The sequence below is a fragment of the Ogataea parapolymorpha genome, chromosome II (assembly GCF_000187245.1).
Source record: "Ogataea parapolymorpha DL-1 chromosome II, whole genome shotgun sequence".
Lineage (NCBI taxonomy): Eukaryota > Fungi > Ascomycota > Pichiomycetes > Pichiales > Pichiaceae > Ogataea > Ogataea parapolymorpha.
In genome coordinates this window covers 445,997-463,844 of record NC_027865.1, presented here as the reverse complement: position 1 = coordinate 463,844, position 17,848 = coordinate 445,997, and the positions used below count along the sequence as shown (strand labels likewise).

At 52.9% G+C, this 17,848-nt stretch overlaps 12 protein-coding genes across 12 annotated transcripts; 8 read left to right on the top strand and 4 right to left on the bottom strand.

Annotated features, from left to right (window-relative positions):
- Positions 1-250: 250 nt before the first annotated feature.
- HPODL_04788 (Nascent polypeptide-associated complex subunit alpha) lies at positions 251-805 on the top strand (the record flags this gene model as incomplete). The annotated part of the gene is made up of 1 exon (XM_014081138.1): positions 251-805. One exon carries the CDS (start codon positions 251-253, stop codon positions 803-805), a length of 555 nt encoding a protein of 184 aa, XP_013936613.1.
- Positions 806-827: 22 nt separating this feature from the next.
- On the bottom strand, positions 828-1,592 carry HPODL_04787 (uncharacterized protein; the record flags this gene model as incomplete). Its single annotated transcript, XM_014081137.1, has 1 exon — positions 828-1,592. One exon carries the CDS (start codon positions 1,590-1,592, stop codon positions 828-830), a length of 765 nt encoding a protein of 254 aa, XP_013936612.1.
- A 63-nt stretch (positions 1,593-1,655) lies between these two features.
- On the top strand, positions 1,656-2,111 carry HPODL_05129 (uncharacterized protein; the record flags this gene model as incomplete). Its single annotated transcript, XM_014081136.1, has 1 exon — positions 1,656-2,111. One exon carries the CDS (start codon positions 1,656-1,658, stop codon positions 2,109-2,111), a length of 456 nt encoding a protein of 151 aa, XP_013936611.1.
- A 504-nt stretch (positions 2,112-2,615) lies between these two features.
- On the top strand, positions 2,616-2,867 carry HPODL_05128 (putative secreted protein; the record flags this gene model as incomplete). The annotated part of the gene is made up of 1 exon (XM_014081135.1): positions 2,616-2,867. The coding sequence occupies one exon, from the start codon at positions 2,616-2,618 to the stop codon at positions 2,865-2,867; it is 252 nt and encodes an 83-aa protein (XP_013936610.1).
- Positions 2,868-3,063: 196 nt separating this feature from the next.
- On the top strand, positions 3,064-4,719 carry HPODL_04785 (APN2 Class II abasic (AP) endonuclease involved in repair of DNA damage; the record flags this gene model as incomplete). Its single annotated transcript, XM_014081134.1, has 1 exon — positions 3,064-4,719. The coding sequence occupies one exon, from the start codon at positions 3,064-3,066 to the stop codon at positions 4,717-4,719; it is 1,656 nt and encodes a 551-aa protein (XP_013936609.1).
- Positions 4,720-4,801: 82 nt separating this feature from the next.
- On the top strand, positions 4,802-5,206 carry HPODL_05127 (uncharacterized protein; the record flags this gene model as incomplete). The annotated part of the gene is made up of 2 exons (XM_014081133.1): positions 4,802-4,868; positions 4,911-5,206. The coding sequence occupies 2 exons, from the start codon at positions 4,802-4,804 to the stop codon at positions 5,204-5,206; spliced, it is 363 nt and encodes a 120-aa protein (XP_013936608.1).
- A 682-nt stretch (positions 5,207-5,888) lies between these two features.
- On the bottom strand, positions 5,889-7,667 carry HPODL_04783 (2-isopropylmalate synthase; the record flags this gene model as incomplete). Its single annotated transcript, XM_014081132.1, has 1 exon — positions 5,889-7,667. The coding sequence occupies one exon, from the start codon at positions 7,665-7,667 to the stop codon at positions 5,889-5,891; it is 1,779 nt and encodes a 592-aa protein (XP_013936607.1).
- Positions 7,668-7,811: 144 nt separating this feature from the next.
- Positions 7,812-9,656, bottom strand: HPODL_04782 (uncharacterized protein; the record flags this gene model as incomplete). Its single annotated transcript, XM_014081131.1, has 1 exon — positions 7,812-9,656. The coding sequence occupies one exon, from the start codon at positions 9,654-9,656 to the stop codon at positions 7,812-7,814; it is 1,845 nt and encodes a 614-aa protein (XP_013936606.1).
- Positions 9,657-9,746: 90 nt separating this feature from the next.
- HPODL_04781 (Transcription factor MBP1) lies at positions 9,747-12,023 on the bottom strand (the record flags this gene model as incomplete). The annotated part of the gene is made up of 1 exon (XM_014081130.1): positions 9,747-12,023. One exon carries the CDS (start codon positions 12,021-12,023, stop codon positions 9,747-9,749), a length of 2,277 nt encoding a protein of 758 aa, XP_013936605.1.
- A 558-nt stretch (positions 12,024-12,581) lies between these two features.
- Positions 12,582-14,264, top strand: HPODL_04780 (Rho GTPase activating protein; the record flags this gene model as incomplete). Its single annotated transcript, XM_014081129.1, has 1 exon — positions 12,582-14,264. One exon carries the CDS (start codon positions 12,582-12,584, stop codon positions 14,262-14,264), a length of 1,683 nt encoding a protein of 560 aa, XP_013936604.1.
- Positions 14,265-14,476: 212 nt separating this feature from the next.
- On the top strand, positions 14,477-16,393 carry HPODL_04779 (High-affinity glucose transporter SNF3; the record flags this gene model as incomplete). The annotated part of the gene is made up of 1 exon (XM_014081128.1): positions 14,477-16,393. The coding sequence occupies one exon, from the start codon at positions 14,477-14,479 to the stop codon at positions 16,391-16,393; it is 1,917 nt and encodes a 638-aa protein (XP_013936603.1).
- A 165-nt stretch (positions 16,394-16,558) lies between these two features.
- On the top strand, positions 16,559-17,647 carry HPODL_04778 (Prenyltransferase, required for cell viability; the record flags this gene model as incomplete). Its single annotated transcript, XM_014081127.1, has 1 exon — positions 16,559-17,647. The coding sequence occupies one exon, from the start codon at positions 16,559-16,561 to the stop codon at positions 17,645-17,647; it is 1,089 nt and encodes a 362-aa protein (XP_013936602.1).
- Between the last annotated feature and the right edge of the window lie 201 nt (positions 17,648-17,848).

Here is a 17,848-nt window from a genome sequence, read left to right as displayed (position 1 = left end):
CCCAGGGTAGTCTCGGTAGACGGTTGACTAGAAAGCAGGGAAAAAGCAGGAGAGCGTGGGGGAACTGTACTGGAAGGCCAAGCAAGCCATTGAGTAGAGATCCGCACGGATTCTCTGCCCCCGCACACGAGAAATCTTGCCGCAGTCCGGTGAAGGGCCTCGCCAAAAAAACACTGTCGCGCTCATAACCATACCAACTTTTCTTCGACGTTGAAAAATTCTCCAAATTATCCATAAGTCAAGCAACAAAATGGCATCTGAGAAAATTGAGGAAATCGTCGAAGAACAAATCCCAGACGGAGCTGAGGTCCACGTCCTGTCCAAGAACGAGAAAAAGGCCAGACAAATGATCCTGAAGCTGGGTCTGAAGCAGGTCAAGGGCATCACCAGAGTCACCTTCAGAAAGAAGGGCAACTTTATTCTGGCCATTGACAACCCAGAAGTGTACAGATCCGTCGCCGGCTCGTACGTCGTGTTCGGAGAGGCCAAGGTTGAGGACCTGAACAAGAGATACGCCGAGGCTGCTGCTGCTCAGGAGGCTGCCCAACAGGCCGCTGCTGCCGTTAAGGAAGGAGACGCTCCAAAGGACCCAGAGTCCATCACCGCAGACCTGCAGGCTGCCTCATTGGCCGACAAGTCTGCTCCTGCGGAGGACGACGACGAGGAAGTCGACGAGACCGGTCTGGACTCGGGCGATATCGAGATCATTGTTGAGCAAACCAACGTTTCCAGAGCCAAGGCTGTGAAGGCCCTGAAAGAGCACAACGGAGACATGGTCAATGCCATTATGTCTCTTACTTCTTAAATAGAATGGGTATCTGATTAAATTAGGTAGTCTTGTCTACTATTTCTGTATGGTTCTCTGTGTCCTGCGCCGACTCTTCGCCGTTCAGCGTGCCGCACTTGGGACACACGTATTTCACCTGTGCTGCCTCCACTCCCTTGGGAGCGAGGCCGTTGTGCTGCAGACATGACTTGCAAATGAGTGCGTACCGCATATCCGGGCCCAGCTCGTCGCTGCCGAGCAGTAGGTTGAAAAACTGGTCGTAAAACGTTTTGGTGTCCTTGGAAGCAGAGTCAAGACTGGGGGCCTTTCCGTCCTTGATTAACTGCAAATACTCTTGTTTCTGTCTATTGATCTCCTGTGCCTGGGTCTCCAGCTCCTTCAGGTCCTCGCCGTTCGAGAACCTGCTGAGCAATTCGTGTGTTTTGTCAAAATTTGTTTTTTCCTTAAGTTCTGCGATTTTTTCTTGATGCTGTTCCTTGAGTGTTTCCAATTTGCGCTCGGTGTTGATTATGAGGTAGTTGTAGAAGCGGCCAATTACAATGTAGACTAGAACTATCAGTGCTGGAGGAAAAGCAAGATGCACCCATTGGCCTCTAGAAAGCCTCTCTGCGGACAGGTACAGGTAAAATGCGTAACTGGAGTATATGGCAAACAAGTAGAGAACGGCGACCCGTTGGTAGTGCGGTTTGTTGTTTCTGTAGCGGTGAAGTGCTTTCTCCTTGCTGAGGATTTTGTTGGACAGATTTTTGAGACTTTTTTCGAATTTGGTGGCGTCAAAGCCTTTGGATCTGAAGACCGATAGCATGATTAAAATATACTGATTTTATTATTTTATTTTATTTTATTTTATTTATTTGATTTACGCGTTATGCCTTCAAGAATAGTGTCTACCGAAAAAGCGTCCGAGAGCATAAAATCACCCACGCAGCCTGTGCCGGACAACCTGCCCTCCATAGTGTGCACAAAGTGGGGCTCAATGCTCCTGGAAATACAGGGTGAGTTGAACCTGCCCCCGAACAAGCCAGAGGGTCTCAACGAGCAGGAGGAGAGACTGTTCACAAAATTCGTGTATCCGGACCTCGTTGCGGATAACGAACGGCTCGTGCGCGATGCGGTCAAGTTCGGAAGGCTGGAGATCGAAAAGGACATGAAAAGAGCGACGCTGTACATCAGCACGTCCCAGCGTCTCGTCGGGACTGTGGAGACGATCGACCCGCCGCTGGGACTGCTCAAAACTGACATCGATGAATCAGGCAAGTGCGAGTTTGTGGATGTCATCAGGAAGAAAGTGGTGTTCAAGCTGCGGCCCTTGCCCATTATGTAAAGGGATATTCACACGCTACTCAGGGGCAGTTTTCTGACGAATCAGGGCCGTGGAAGCTTGCCCAGTGTTTAGGGAACCAATATGGAAGTCCTCTTGGGGAAACGCTACCTCAATTTGCCCAATCAGGCAATATAATGGCCTGCACCAAACGTCTCAAGTTCCTGAGCTGTTTGTGGTGGTTCCTGCCACTGGCAACCACACTCGCTCCCGAGCCACATATATATTGGCCCGTCGCTCCAGTTGGTTCCTTTGACGTCCCGATCGGGAAACCGGGCTGTGCATAGTCCGGGGTCGAGCACCTTCCTGATATGGACGTGAAAGGTGAAAAGCCAGACGAGAGGACGGTGGTACTAAGCAGGGGATGTTATCGATAGCACAAAGGTGAAACGAGGATGCATTGGCGACAGGGATTTGGCGAGGGCCAATTTGAGCAGGCAGACGTATATAAGGCAGTCTGGATCCTGTTTGCTATGCATTAACATCTTCACTTCAATCGACTCCACAATGATCTTCAACCGCGCTGCTTTCTATGCTATGATTCTTGCTGTTGCCTACGCTGCTCCTATCGCAGAAGCCGAGGCTGAGCCACTGCCTGAGGCCAACGCTTTGCCAGGCTGGGGTTGGCACAGAGTGAACAGAAACGAGGTGATTTTCAAGAGAGAGGCGTCGCCAGACGCTGAGGCCGAAGCTGGTTGGGGCTGGCACAGAGTGTCTCGCAATGAGGTGATCTTTAAGAGAGAAGCCGAGTCCAGCTGAACTGAACAGCATGCTATGGATTTGCTTGTTTTCCCCGGTGGTGTTTCTCTGCTATCGGGCTGGTAGCTCTAGAATCGACTATGAACTATTTATACCCTAAGACACTAAAGCTATATCGCAATTTAATTTTTTATTTTATTATTTGATCTGATTAAATTAAATCGATTTACTTATTTATTTATTATTTATTATTGCCATGCCAGGAGATGACCGAATACCGCCGAAACTCACGCCGACGACGCTGCGCCTTGTCACCTTCAACGTCAATGGCATCAAGACGCTCAAAAACTACTTTCCCTGGACGCTGGTGTCAAACTACTCCCAGATGCTCAACATGATGAACATAGACGTGATCACCTTCCAGGAGCTCAAGGTGCAGAGGCCGGACGTCGATCTGAGTATCGCCGATGTTGACGGCTATCGTAGCTTTATCAGCGTGCCCATATCCAAGAAGGGGTACTCTGGAGTGGGTGTTTATGTGCGAAAGCCTCGTGACGACGAGCCCGAGATCCTCAAAAAGTGTCTCACCGTGGTGCGTGTCGAGGAGGGCATCACAGGAATACTGCCGCACCAGAAAAAACACGTTTCATTCAAAGAGGCGTACAGCGACCCTGTTCTTCAACCCACGTGCATTGGTGGCTATCCAGACCACAAAAACATGTACGACAAGTTCCGCAAGCTCGACAGCGAGGGCAGATGTGTGATTATCGAGCTCAACTTCAACATCGTCGTAATCAGCGTCTACTGTCCGGCCAACAGTCTCGGCACGGACGAGGGCGAAGAGTTCCGGTTGCTGTTTTTGCGGTGTCTGTTTGAACGGGCGCGCAATTTACGTGCTATGGGCAAGAAAGTGGTCGTAATGGGCGACATCAACGTGTGCGTCGATCTCATCGACAGCGACGATACCATCAAGCAGGGCTTCAAAGAGCGTCGACTGGTGAAGGCCCAAGACTACAGCGACTTTGAGACGCTCAACGCGGACCAGGTGCTGGCTTTCAAGCACTCTGCTCCCCATCGCGAGCTGGTGAACCAGTACGTTAAGGACACCACAGGAATGCGGCCAGACGGCGACTCACACGTTCTGCACGACGTCGTGCGCGAGAAACAGGGCCGCCGGCTCAAGATGTACACGGTCTGGAGCACGTTCAAGAGCAACCGGCCGCTCAACGTTGGGTCCCGCATCGATCTCATCCTTGCTTCGTCGCAGCTCGCGCCCCTGGTCAGCCAGGCAGACATCTGGCCGTTTCTGCACGGGTCCGATCATTGTCCGGTTCACGTCGACTTTGAACTGGCAGATCTCGAGTTTTCACCAGAAGAAGACCGCTCGGCCGAGTACGCAGCCAAGTCGAACTGGTTTGAGGCCAAAAACTTTTACGGACTGCATACTAAAGGTAGTATCGATAAGTTCTTCCGCAAAAGGGAGCCAAAACGTCAGGAGAAAGTAGACAGTGAACGGGACGACGCAGATGGCGGCAGTGATAGTGCAACGCCCGGCTATAGCTCTCGCAAAAGAGCACGCAAAGATCGTCCAGACCAGCTCTCTATCTCGGACTTTTTCTTCAGGTCTGACTCGTCTCCACCGCCTGCCGAAGACGACAGAGCAAAATCGAAAATTTCCGTTCGCGATTTCACCGAGTTGCTCGGCCAGTCGGGCGCGTCCGCCCCACAGTGCCGCCATGGCGAGCCGTGCGCGCTGCGAACGGTCAAGACGGAGAAAAATAAGGGGAAAAAGTTCTGGTGCTGTCCACGCGCAACACGCAGCGTGTCGTGGTTGCCCGAGTCTGCAGAGCAGACGGAGGCAGACGCTATAGATGAGTACAACTGTGGTTTCTTCAAATGGGCAAGCAAGTGAGAGCTGCTTCCACACCCGTGCACCAGGATCATTTACGGCTGTGGAGTGCAAAAAAAAATCTGAAAAATAAATCTACCTGTATATGACAAAAGACACAGAAGGAAGCACACTACTCGCTAAGGATCCAGGCCGCGGGCCTAGAGTGAGCGGTAGGTAGATTTACTGAAACCTCTTTTTTTGCTAACGTACAGGCAAGGACTGGAAAGTGGAAAAGAAAGCGTTCCGTCTTAAGGCTAACGGAATGCACAGATCTTGGGAGAAGAAACAGGAGCAGAGGCTTAAGGACGAGCAGCTGAAGGCAAAGCTAAAGGAGCTGCAGGAAGCAAAAGAGGCTGAGAAACGGGCCAAGATCGAGAGAATCAAGGAAAGACGGGCTAAGAAAGAGGAAAAAGAGCGGTACGAGCGTTTGGCCGCTGTGATGCACGCTAAGAAAGTTGAGCGACTCAAGAGACGCGAGAAGAGAAACAAGTTGTTAAAGGAGCGCTAATTTTAATACATATGTCTGTGCTATCTGACACCCCTCTTTCCGCTACACTGAGTGTATCCAGACGAGTTCTTATTAGCACAGGTCACTCTCACCATCTTGTATCACGAAATGAAACTATAGGGTAAACCATAAAAACATGGTGCTAAGCTTTCATCGTACTGTCTAATAAGATGGTTTAGGTACAAGTTTGGAAATTTATGAAAATTTTTCTTTTATAGGCGAGTTCGGATACAAGAGGTTTGGATAGTACAGACTTGGGATGTCAAAATCTCACTTATTTAGTTCAATAGCATTCATGATATCTTTGCTGTATGGCTCACAAATGGCCCTTGGTATGCTGGTACTATACGGATATTGTCCTGTATCATGATAAGCTGGTTTTTCTGGTTCCCTGTGTCGTCCAAAAACTCTACCCACGCTACATCGCAGACATGGCCAGGGACCGCGCCACTACTCACGGCTCTTTGCTACGGGCTGTTTCGAGTAGCGTAAACAGCATTCGCACTACATGCGTGAACTGGACAGCATGGCGGTCGCAACACAGATCGCCTGCTGGCTCGACTAGTTTGGCAACTATTCACGCTACTGGCGAGCGGGCAGCGTCGAGTTGCCCGAATGCATGGGACCGCCACCCCCACAGTGCGACAATTATAACCAAAAGTTGAGAAATAAATAAACATACTTATGCTGTCGATCTCTTCAGGTGCAAGGTCTTTGGCTTGCTGCTGATGAGGTTGTTGACCGAGGCGATGATCGAGTTCAATGAGGCCCGGGTGATGGACTCGTGGATGCCAATACCCCACTGCGAATCCTCGCCAACGGAAAGCAACACGTAGGTGGCAGCCTTGGTGTTGGAACCCTTGCCCACAGCGTGCTCGGCGTACTTTTGTAACTCGATCTCGCGGCCCACAGCCTGAGCCACGGCGTTCACGAACGACGAGATTGGGCCATTTCCGGTACCCTCGACTTCCACCTCCTTGCCGTTGTACACAAACTGTGCCTTAATGTGTGTCACAAACTCAGACTCCTTGTCGAGCTTGTAATCCTTCAAAACCAGAGCCGAGTTGGAGCAGTTATCGACGTTATAGCTGGTTTGTAGCAAAGAGATAATCTCATCCGACTTGAGCTCTCTGCCCAAAGAATCGGCCGAGTCCTGAACAATTTTGGAGAAATTGATCTGCATTTCTCTTGGAAGGTCCAAGCCCAGAGATCTCTCAATGACCCAGGCGGCTCCTCCCTTGCCCGACTGCGAGTTGACTCTAATAACTGCCTCATAGTTTCTGCCGATATCCTTAGGGTCCAAAGGCAAGTACGGAATCATCCATCTCATGTCTCCCTTGGCCTCTCTCTCGGCCTGTTTGACAAATCCTTTCTTGATTGCATCCTGGTGCGAGCCGGAGAACGCCGAAACGACCAAAGAGCCACCATATGGAGATCTGCAGTGAACAGGAATCTTGTTGCCCTTCTCGACAACGTCGATCACGGACTCCAAGTCCGAGAAATCGAGCTCGGGCGACACGCCGTCGGTGTACATGTTGAGCGCGACGGTCACCAAGTCGACGTTTCCGGTTCTCTCTCCGTTTCCAAATAAGCAGCCTTCGACCCTGTCTGCGCCGGCAAGCAGGCCGAGCTCGGTGGCAGCGACTCCGCAGCCTCTGTCGTTGTGGCAATGCAAGGAGATAATCACTTTTTCTCTGTCGGAAATATTTCTCGAGAAATACTCAACCTGGTCTGCGTAGATGTGGGGGCCGGAAACCTCCACCGTGGCTGGTAGGTTGAAAATAATAGGGTTGTCGACGGTCGGCTCCCACGCAGCCTTGACAGCCTCGCAGATCTCGAGCGCAAACTCGGTAGGCGTATCGCTGAAACACTCTGGCGAGAACTGGTACGACCACTTCGTGTCCTGCAGAGCAGGATCATCCTTCGTAAGCGATCTAACCAGCTTAGCAGTCTCCACCGCCTTGGCAATGGCATCCTCGCGGCTCATGCCAAAAACAACGTCCCTAAATAGGTCGCTCGTAGCCAAGTAAGTGTGCACTATGGCTCTCTTGGCCCCCTTGAGCGAATCGACCGTTCTTCTAATCAGGTGCTCACGTGACTGCACCAAAGCCTGGATCGCCACGTCTGCCGGCGCGTTCTCGACGGCGTACCTGGTGAAGTCGAAATCTGTCTGCGACGCGGACGGGAACGCGACCTCGATCTCTTTGAAGCCGATCTCGATCAGCTTGTGGAAATACTCCTTTTTCTGCTCGACAGACATAGGGTCGGGCAACGACTGGTTGCCGTCTCTGAGGTCGGTCGACAGCCAAAGTGGGGCTTTGGTGATCACCTTGTTGGGCCACGTTCTGTCTGGCAGATCCACGCCCCGGAACCGGGAGTACTTGATCGACGGGTCTTTGAGCATGTTGGCGTACGGCTTCGCCGCGCTCTTTTCGAGCAATACGAGGGTTCTCTTGAACATTTGACGAATATAAGACAATTAATTACCACTTGCAGGACTTCCCCACCATTTAAATTGCCTGGTGACTAAACCCAGCTTCGAGGTGAAAATTTTTTAATACAGACCTGAACAATAGAATTTTCGCCGGTATAGGAGTGCAGGATGTCACCCTTGCACTGCCATGTTTTCCACGATCTGCGCCCGCACCAGCTCCAGATCCTCAATGCCCACCTCCTCCCGCAGGTACCTCTCCACGCCGCCGTACTTCTCGTCCACCCACTCAATCGTCGCGCGCAGCGCCTCGTACCGGCTGCTGATCAGGTTCCTGAACCCGTCCTCGTGCACGCTGAAATTCTCCCTCCCCCGCGCAACTGTCTCGAACAGCTGCTGTTTCACTCGCGTGTCGGACATTTTCTCCAATGCCGTGTAGAACTTCGCCCGGATATGCTCGTGATCCGGCCGCAGCCCGATCGTCGTCAGCTCGTACTCACGGGCAATGATCCATGGGTCCACGCCCGCCAGCAGCAGCAGCAGCATCCCCACCACCCCGGTGCGGTCCTTGCCCGCCGTGCAATGAAACAGGATCGGGCAGGCCGGGTTGTCTCTCAAATACTCGAAGATCGTCCGAAACGCACCCGTGCCCGTCGCCAGAACGTCCTTGTACACCTGCAGATACGTCGACCAGCACGTGAGCAGGTACAGGTAGTGGCTGGTGGCCTGCGACGGCGACAGGTTCGAGTCGAACGCCGGGATGTGGAAGTTGGTGGCATGTGCCAATTCCAAGTGGCCGTACTCCTCGCGCTCCTCTGCGGACCGCAGATCAAAGATGGCACGAATATTGAGCTCTTCCAGCGTCTTGCGGCCTTTGGCGGTCACATTGGTCGGATTGGCGCATCGGAACATCAGTCGCGGCCGCACTCTTTTCGTTGCCCCCACGCACCAGCCACCGAGATCGCGGAAATTTGCGATCCCCTCCACCTCGACCCAGCGTGGCGTATGCGCGTCGATGTAGAGCGTGTTGCGGTAGAACCGTTCGCAGCTCTGCTGCGGCGAAAGCCATTGCAAAACGCGCTCTCTAAACTCGCCGGTGTAGTCGATCACCTTTCTGCGGCGGTGCAACGGATACGTCGTCCCATTTATTGTCACCGTGCCGTCTCCAAGCGTGTACTCAGTACTTTCCAAATTGTCGCACACCGTCAGACCATAGAAGTTATGGCCCGCCTGTTCAATAATGCTCAGATCGCTGCGCTGCCCCAAAACCTCGTGGTACATGTACTTGTCCTCTGGCGGGATCACCTCGTCTTCCGACCCGTAAATATTCAGAACCTGCACCATTTTATCCAAACCCTTTAATTTATTCATATCCTGCGCGGACGTGCTCATCACCTCGGTGGTCGGAATCCACACGTCTCTGTACTTCCCCTCCACGTAGCCGGAAAGGTAGTATCCACCCTTCTCCTTGTAGTCCGGATGGTTGCGCTCCACCCGCTTCTGCATGCCCTTTCCGTCAAATCGACCGCAACAGTTGATCAAAGTGTATACCAGCGGCTTGCCCCGCTGCTGTCGCTGCAACGTCCAATTGAACATCACCACGACGCCACGCGAGTGCGCGCAGATCAGCTCGACCGCCAGCTTGATTCCCCTGTGGCCACCCGACTGGAAATACTCCACCACGCTGTCCAGATCCTCCACGTCCTCGTCGATCGTACGTCCGTCTTTTCCGCATTTTGACGAGTCACCACAGCCCCGGAAATCAAACCGTGCCGTATACAGGCCGTACTCCCTGCTGAGCGCGCTCGCGAGCCCCGGATTGAACCCGAAATTCTTATGCGAGCCCAGCCCGTGCAACAGCACCGCGAGCCTGTTTGTGGCCGGTCCCAGGCCATGCGTAAAATGGTCCGCGTGGACGGCGGGCGGAACGGTCAGAACCAGCGATAACGTCTTCGACGGGTCGCTCAGAACCGGCACACGACACGTTTCCTCGTACAAAAAATCGGTCGCAGAGCTCATGATAAAAATAATATTTTTTATTTTATTTCGGCTGCAATTATAGTACATTATACTACATAGTATACATAATCATAGTTGTTCTCAAAACAACTACTTCCCCTCCTCTTCTTCTTCTGCCTTCAAACACTCCTCGATGTCGTTCAGACTCTCGTCAACCTCGTCGATCGGCACGTTCGACAGCTTCGACACCAACCGCCGGTAGTTGGCGATCGTCTCTGTGTTCTCCGACGCGTCTGCGTACAGACTCACCAGGTCGTCGACCGTGTGCTTGCGCGTCATCTGCAGAGCCACCAGCGTGAGCACCAGCCGCAGATTTTCGGGCGTCGGCTCGGCAGCCTTGAGCTCGCCCTCGTTCTCGATGCTCAGCTGCCGCAACCGCTCTGTCTCGCACTGCTGCACCTCGGTGGCCAGATCTTTCGCCTGCGACCGCTCGATCAGCTTCTTGAGCGAACGAGTGCGCGCAGCGTACTCGTCCTCGGCAGACCTGAGCTCCTCTCTCATCTGTGCCAGCGCGGCGTCGAAGTCGCCGGTCTCCTCCTGCTCTAGCTTCAGCACCGTCTTGAGAATCCCGTTGATTTCCTTTTCTGTGTTGGCGATGTCCGTGTCCATTTGGCTCAGAATCATGCCCAGCTCCTTGATGTCGCTGTCCCGCTGCTGCAGCTCCTGGTCAAACGCGTTCGACAGCTCGCCCAGCTTCTCAATAATGTCGCCCGACTTCTGGCTCACCTGGATCGCCGTCTCGGAGTAGTGCGGCATCGCCAAGTAGTTCGACGCGTTCAGATACGACTGCGTCATCGACGCGTTGTGCAGGTTCAGCGACGGCGTGAACGGCTTCATCTGCGACAGCGAGTCCAGGTGGTTCCGTTGCGAGCCCGCGCCCGTGCTGCCCATGAACGAGTACTGCGCAGACGCCGGCTCAAACACACTGTTGTTGTACAGATAGTCGCTCACGTGCTCGTTGCGGTGGTTGGGAATGTCCACCCTGGCGTTGTAGCCCAGCAGCACACGCATACACTTGTTGGCGCTGTGGTGGCTCATTATGTGCAGCGCCGTGTTGCCGTCCATATCCTGCTGGTTGATGAAATTGATGATTCTCTCCATGGGCTGCACCGTCTCGGCGATCTTGGTCAGCAGAATTTCTGTGTAATAACGCGCCGCTGGCAGGTTGTTGACCGAATTTGTTGAGAACCCGATATGGTGCAGTATCGTGCGGCCGCGCTCGTCGGTATCGAGCAGCGAGTCGCGCAGCAAATCCAGCAACTTGGCAAACGTTCGTCTCGAGTACGAGTTCGTATACAGCACGCTGCGCATGATCGGCACCTGGCCCTCATTATTCAAGGCTCTGGAGTTGCATCCTCTGTTCAGCAGGGCGTCGCACATGCGCAGATCGCCCATGGCACACGCCCAATGGAACGTGGTGTTGCCGTCCTTGTCGATAACCTGGTCTGCGTCGAAAGGGCTGCTGGGATCGAGAATAAAGTCCGGGATTTTTGTGTCTCCGGTCAAATTGTCCTCTGTAGAGAGAAAATACTCGAGCAGCTGCTGTGTGTAGGACTTTTTCGCGTCAAACCACTGCTGGCTGCGTTGCGGCGTAGCCCGCGACTGTGGCGAGTCCAGCTCGTGCTTTGTGTACGGCGAGAAATGCTCCATGTACGGCGGCGCGCGCGCGAGTGTGTCCTGCGGCCGGTGCACGGCGTACTGCTGTTGCTCCAGCGCGGTTGCGATGTCGTCGTCGCTCATGAAGTCGCTCGGCGAGGACCCTCTGTGCGGCTGGAGCCCGTTACCGCGCCGCTTCAGCGGCTGCGTGTCGCTGTCCTCGTACTCGGACTCGGACTCAGATGGCGGCTGCGGCGGCGTGACTCGCAATGGCTGCGGTCTGGGCGGCTTCAGCGTGCGTTTTCTCGTCGCAGGCTCGGCCGGCTTCGCTGGAAACTCGTTTCTCCGCGGGGCAAGCGGCTCAGAGGCCGTTCTAGCGCTCACACGGCCTCTTTTTCCCGCGCCACTCGATGCATGGTGGTGTTTGGGCGCCGGCGGCGGCGTTCCACTCCCGTCCTGGGGCTTGTAGTCAAACAGCGGCTTCAATTCGTCGTAGACACCAAACTCGTTCGCAATGTCGACGGCCCGCTCCATCGGAACCCACGTGCCCTGGTACTTGCCGTATCCTCCTTGCACCTTCTCGTGCACGCCAACCTGGACGTCGCGCTCCAAGATTCTGGTCCGCTTTGCTTTCGGGAAATTCGCCACCTTGAGTATGTGCGTCGCGTTGATCCAGCCGTCCTTTTTTCGTCGCATGACCGACGATTTGGGGTTTAGAAACTCATACACCGGTACGCCAGAATAAACGGCAGAGTATAGGTTTTCGGACATTGTGCGATGTGGTTACAACTGCACGGCCATACACTCAACAAATGACAACGATCGGATTCTGTGGGGGTGCTGTTGCGTGGTGCTTATGGACGGCCCATACAATGTGTTTTGTACAAGAAAAACCACGGCGCAAGACTACTCTAGTCCACGGGCCGGGTAACTAGCTGGTCTCTGTGCGACTGGGGAGCTCTGAAACGGGGCTGCCAATCTAGGGCGCGGGCGCGCCACGCCGGAATGTATAACAATGGCTCCCAATTGTGGCCTGCAAAAATACACGCGTGCAACAATTGCGGGCCCTGGCGTAATGGCACCGCGCATCAAATTGACGATCTAAAGGAGGCGGACAGGGGTTTGTTTGGTTGTTTTGCATTTACCGAGTTGGAGAAAACAGAATGCAAAGTTGATCTAACTTGTTAAGCTAGCTAGACCAAACTTTGATCTTCGTTTACTTGTTTTGTGTGGAGATAGTTGGTTTACTTCACAGGCTTATTTTGTGCGCAGACTATTTCTGGCTGTTTTGTTTATCTAATTTTCCCAAACCTGCCTCAAACATTTCATATGGCGTCTGAACTGGACAACCCTGTTCCCGAGCCGGGCCCAGGCTACAGAAAGCCTCTTTTCAAGTCGTTCACTAGCGACAGGAACCTGAAGCGGTTCACCATCTCGGGACCCACTCTCAGGGTGGATACCTCTTTTTCTGAGGCGGGTACGCCCGCAGAGGTGTCAGCGGGCAGTCGCAGAAACTCTGTCCTGGCCACGCCGTTGGCCACGCCGCTGGCAGCCGGCCACATGCTGGAGAACGAGGCCAAAAGATCGAGCGTGCAGCTGGAAGTCGCCGACATGACGCTGGTGGTGCCCACGCTCGTGCACAAGTGCTGCCAGTTCATCCTAAGCCAGGGCCCGAAAGAGGGGATTTTCCGCATCAACGGTTCCATCAAGAAGATCAAGAAGATCGAGGCGCTGATTCGCGAGCAAGGAATAGACAGCTTTGATTTTGACACCTGCCGCGTCGAAAACGTCGACAATTCAGAGGACACGGCCCCCAATGCCTACGACGCCGCCATGGTGCTGAAAAGGTGGCTGTCGAATCTTGCTGACGGCCTCATCACGCTGGATGTGAGCAAGTCTCTCAAAACGGTGGCTGCGTCGCCGCAGGAGGTTCCAGTTTTAGACGAGACTGAAGACGCTACACAGACAGCGGAAGAGGCCTCGCAGACAGAGTCCGAGGACGCGTTCAGCCTCAGTTCTTACAAAACCATCCCAACTAGCGTCGAGGACACAGACAAGGAGAAGGAGTCGCTGGAAAACCTGCCCCTGGTCAACTTGCACCTGTTTATATATCTGCTCTCCTTTTTGAACAAGTTGGCACAGCCCGACGTCTGCGACATCACCAAGATGCCGTCCTCGAATCTTGCCAAGATCTTCCAGATGAGTTTTTTCAAAGTGGACGATCTGCAACCACAGCTTGCTTCCACCACAAGCACAGACGATCTTCTGCAAAACTACAAAGCCAACGAGCGGCTGCTGCAAAACTGGATCACGTCATACGACGAACTTGCGGCCAAACTGCGCTCCTTTGTGGCCGACAACCAGGAAAAGCTTAAGGAGACGCTGGCCTCCCCATTGGTGGAGGAACCGCTTGCTATGCCAAAGCTGCGAAACCGGTCTGTGACAGAGGACAAGCAGCAGAAAAGACGCTCGCTTTTCGGCTACCGCTCGCTCTCCAATGCTCTGAGCTCCAGAACCCTGTCGCAAGTGCTGACTGGCTCGCCTGACGACACGGGAAAACGCTCTGTCTCCGACTCTGCAGTGGAAAAATACCCAAATACCCAAGACCCTGCTGTGGACAAGAAACTCAGACGCCGCTCACTGGGATGGTTTGCCAACTCCAACCTGAGCACGCCATCTCTCACCAGAAAACAGGGCGAGACGCTTACGCCAGTGACTGTGTCGGGTCCGCTCAGTCTTTCTGCAGACGATCTTTTACAGACCACGAGCGAGGCCACTGAACAGCCGGTGACGTCCAATTCGAGCGAAGCGACACTAGAGGTGTCGAAATCCAATCCACACCACTACGAACTCAGCGAGACCAAGGAAATTGTTCCTGTGGACTCTGCCATTCCTCGGACAGAGGTGCCGGTGGATACGCTGGACTCACTGAATGTTAAGCCGAACAAGAAGAACAACAGACTGTCCAAGATGTTTTCTGTAAGATTTGGTCTTTCCAAGATGATCCACTGATCCTGGGAAGCGTTTGGTTCTTTGTACGATGTTGTTAATGAACACTGCTACGATAATAATTTCTGCGTCGACCGACGCGTCTTTTCCAATTGGACTTCCATTTTTCTCTCCGCTCTCCCTTTCCCCATAAAAAAAAATATAATTAAATTAAAACCTGGCAAGACCCCAGATTTGCTAATAAGAGCGTTGTTCCCAGTGCCCAAATTAAGGCCATGTCGACAGAAGCTCGAGATCACTCGCTCCCGCTAGAACTGCGGGATTTGAGTTTGCAGGAACCCGCTCGATGCGTCGAGGTTCGAGATACTTACACCACCACTGACTACGATCAGTCCGCACAGCCCTCTGTGGAGGATGAAAAAAAAGACCAGGCTCCGGATGGTGCCGAGCTCGAGCGCCAGCGGAACTGGTCGTCCATTATGGCCGTCTATGTGGGTTTGCTAATGGCTATCGGGGGCTTTTTGTATGGTTACGACACAGGCATCATTAACGGCCTGCTAGAAATGAAATACGTGAAAAGAACGTTCCCACCCAACAACGCGGGTGGGTTCAGCGCGAGCCAGTCATCCATCATCACGTCTGTGCTTTCGATCGGTACTTTTGTGGGCTCGTTATTTGCGCCCGTGCTCTCAGATAGAGTGGGGCGACGGCTGAGTATCGTCGCGTCGTCTACAATTATGTTTTCGCTCGGCACGATATTGCAGCTTGTCTCGGAAGGTATCCCACTCCTGTGTGTCGGCCGCTTTGTTAGCGGCTTCGGAGTGGGCATGATATCGGCCATCATCCCGCTCTACCAGGCCGAGGTGTCGCCCAAGTGGATCAGAGGATCTGTGATTTCGTTTTACCAATGGGCCATTACGTGGGGGTTGCTTGTTTCGAGCGCCATCACCCAAGCAACGCACTCCATCGACGACGCCCGCTGCTACCGCATCCCGATCGGCCTGCAGCTGATCTGGGGCGTCGTCTTAGGCATCGGAATGTACTCGCTGCCCGAATCGCCACGGTTCTTCGTCAAAAAAGATCGTCTTGACGACGCCCTCCACGCACTCTCGCGGTTCCGCCGCCTGCCCCTGAACGACAAGTCGCTGGTCGAGGAGTTAATTGAAATCAAGGCCAGTCACGACTACGAGATGAGCTTTGGCCCCACAAGTATCATGGACTGTTTCCGCAGCTCGCCAAGTCGCGCCAGCCAGCTGCGCCGCATGCTCACAGGCATGCTTTTGCAGGCGCTCCAGCAGTGCTCGGGAATTAATTTTATTTTTTACTACGGGGTCAACTATTTTGTGCGCGCAGGAATAGCCAACTCGTACCTCATCTCGTTTATCACCTACACAGTCAACGTGGTGTTCACCATCCCGGGCATTTTTTCGGTCGAGATTTGGGGCCGGAGATGGCTGCTAATTGTTGGGGCGGGTGGAATGACGGTGTCGAATTTTGTCATCGCTGCGGTCGGCGTGACCACGGACTCTCTTATTGCCAACAAGGTGATTGTCGCGTTTGTGTGTCTGTTCATCGCGTTCTTCGCCTCCACGTGGGGCCCGCTTGCTTGGGTCGTTGTGGGAGAAATGTACAGTTTGTCGGTTCGGCAGAAAGCCGTTGCACTGACCGCTGCTACCAACTGGCTGGTGAATTTTATTTTTGCATGCTGTACACCATATCTGGTTGACACAGGCAAGCACACTGCCGCTCTGGGCACCAAGATCTTCTTTCTTTGGGGGTCTCTGAATTTTGTGGGCATGGTGTTTGCCTACTTTTACATCTACGAAACGAAAGGACTGCTTTTGGAGGAGGTGGACGAGCTGTTTAGGGTGTGCAAAAGCGCACGCAAGTCCATGTATTTCAAGCCGCACACAGAAATGCCGGAGAACGAGGGTTCTCCGCGACACTCGGAGTCGCACAGGGCGAACGCTGTGGCCATGACCACGGAGATTTTGAACGTGCCAAACAACGTGCCTCCATCGGTCCACTCGACAGACGATGAGAGCGAGTTTTACCACGCGCACCTGAGCGAATATCTGGGCCCCCAGACAGAGTACAATTACACCAACCAGGAAGACCTGATGGGGCTAATTCGTAGCCTGGGCGTCGGTTTGGATGGAACAGCAGAGTCTGTACATAGCCATGGACAATAAAATATTTATATTTTATTACTTTATTTTATTTTATTTTTTCCACCTAATTTATTCCACCAGAGGGCTTAAAAATTGACGCATCTCAAGGCGCGAGGTGTCTCTCCCTTTATATTTTGGTGGTTTAATTTTACGTTTTGCCATTGATTCTACTCCAAAGACAACCAAATGTCCCTGGAAATGAAGACCACCGAGCTGGAAGGGTCGCAATCGCCGGAGAACGGGTTTTCCACAGAGGCATCCCAGGAGCTGGTGTACAACCTGGTTCAGCAAAACCAACAAGACGTGAGCGAGGTTCCTACAGATGTTGATCATAGGATCCCGGTCCCAGCATACACGTCAGATACCTTCTTCACCACCCTCTACAATCTCTTCAAAAATCTGACGTCGTCAAGGTCACAGACAAAGGGAGAAGGTGAAGGCCCAGAGGTTTCGGGTCCTATTTCCTACTACATCTACCACTCGATTCTTGTGTTTTTGTACCTGCTCATGTCGGTGTACCGCTTTTACGAATACACTTATAACAGACTGAAGCTCAGATTCCTGAATCTGGCCTACAACCCATCCAGAACCCCCTCGTTGATCAACAGCGACGTGAACAAACTGCCCAAGATTCCATACCGATTGTCTGCCATTTTAAACTACAAGTCCGAACAAGAGGAGAACGGCGGCGTTGAGGGGCTTTGTAACGACGCCGCCGAACTGACTGCTTGGTGTCTGTCGTCTGGAATTCCAAATTTCACGATTTACGAGTATCATGGCATCTTGAAAAACCACATTCCAGAGCTGCGTCGATCGATCCATCGCAAGCTCGTGGCATACTTCGGCACCAGCAACGTCCCCACCTACCAAATTAAAATTCCACATTTGAATCTGAGTTACGCTGGATCGTATGATGGAGAATACGGTGACAGTGAGGACAAACCTGATATCGAGATCAGTTTGTTGAGCGTGGTAGACGGAAGACCCACCATTGTGGAGCTGACCAAAGTCATGTCCCAGCTGTCCAAGAACCATGAACTAAGTGACAAAGACATCAACATGAAATTTATTGACCAGGAACTCCAGCAACTGGTTGGCCCAGAGCCAGACCTGATTGTCATGTTCCAGCCGTACCTGAACCTACAGGGCTACCCCCCATGGCACACACGGCTCAGCGAGATGTACTGGGAGCCAGACAATGATGAGGTTTCCTACGCTGTGTTTTTAAGAGCATTGCAGAAATATTCCACGTGCAAAGTCAATATCGGTCGCTAAATTCCTCTCCTTGCACAATCTTCGCTAATATTCCCAACGCCGTAAGTTGGACTTGCTATCTTCATTGCATAATTAGGCCCATATACTCGTAATATGATAAGAACGACCTGCTTGGCCGCGTCGCGCGTCTTCCGGTGTAAGGTTTTGGTGCAGAGATGTGCGTAAGTTTTCTTGCTTTATCAAAAAGGTCTCGAGAGAAAA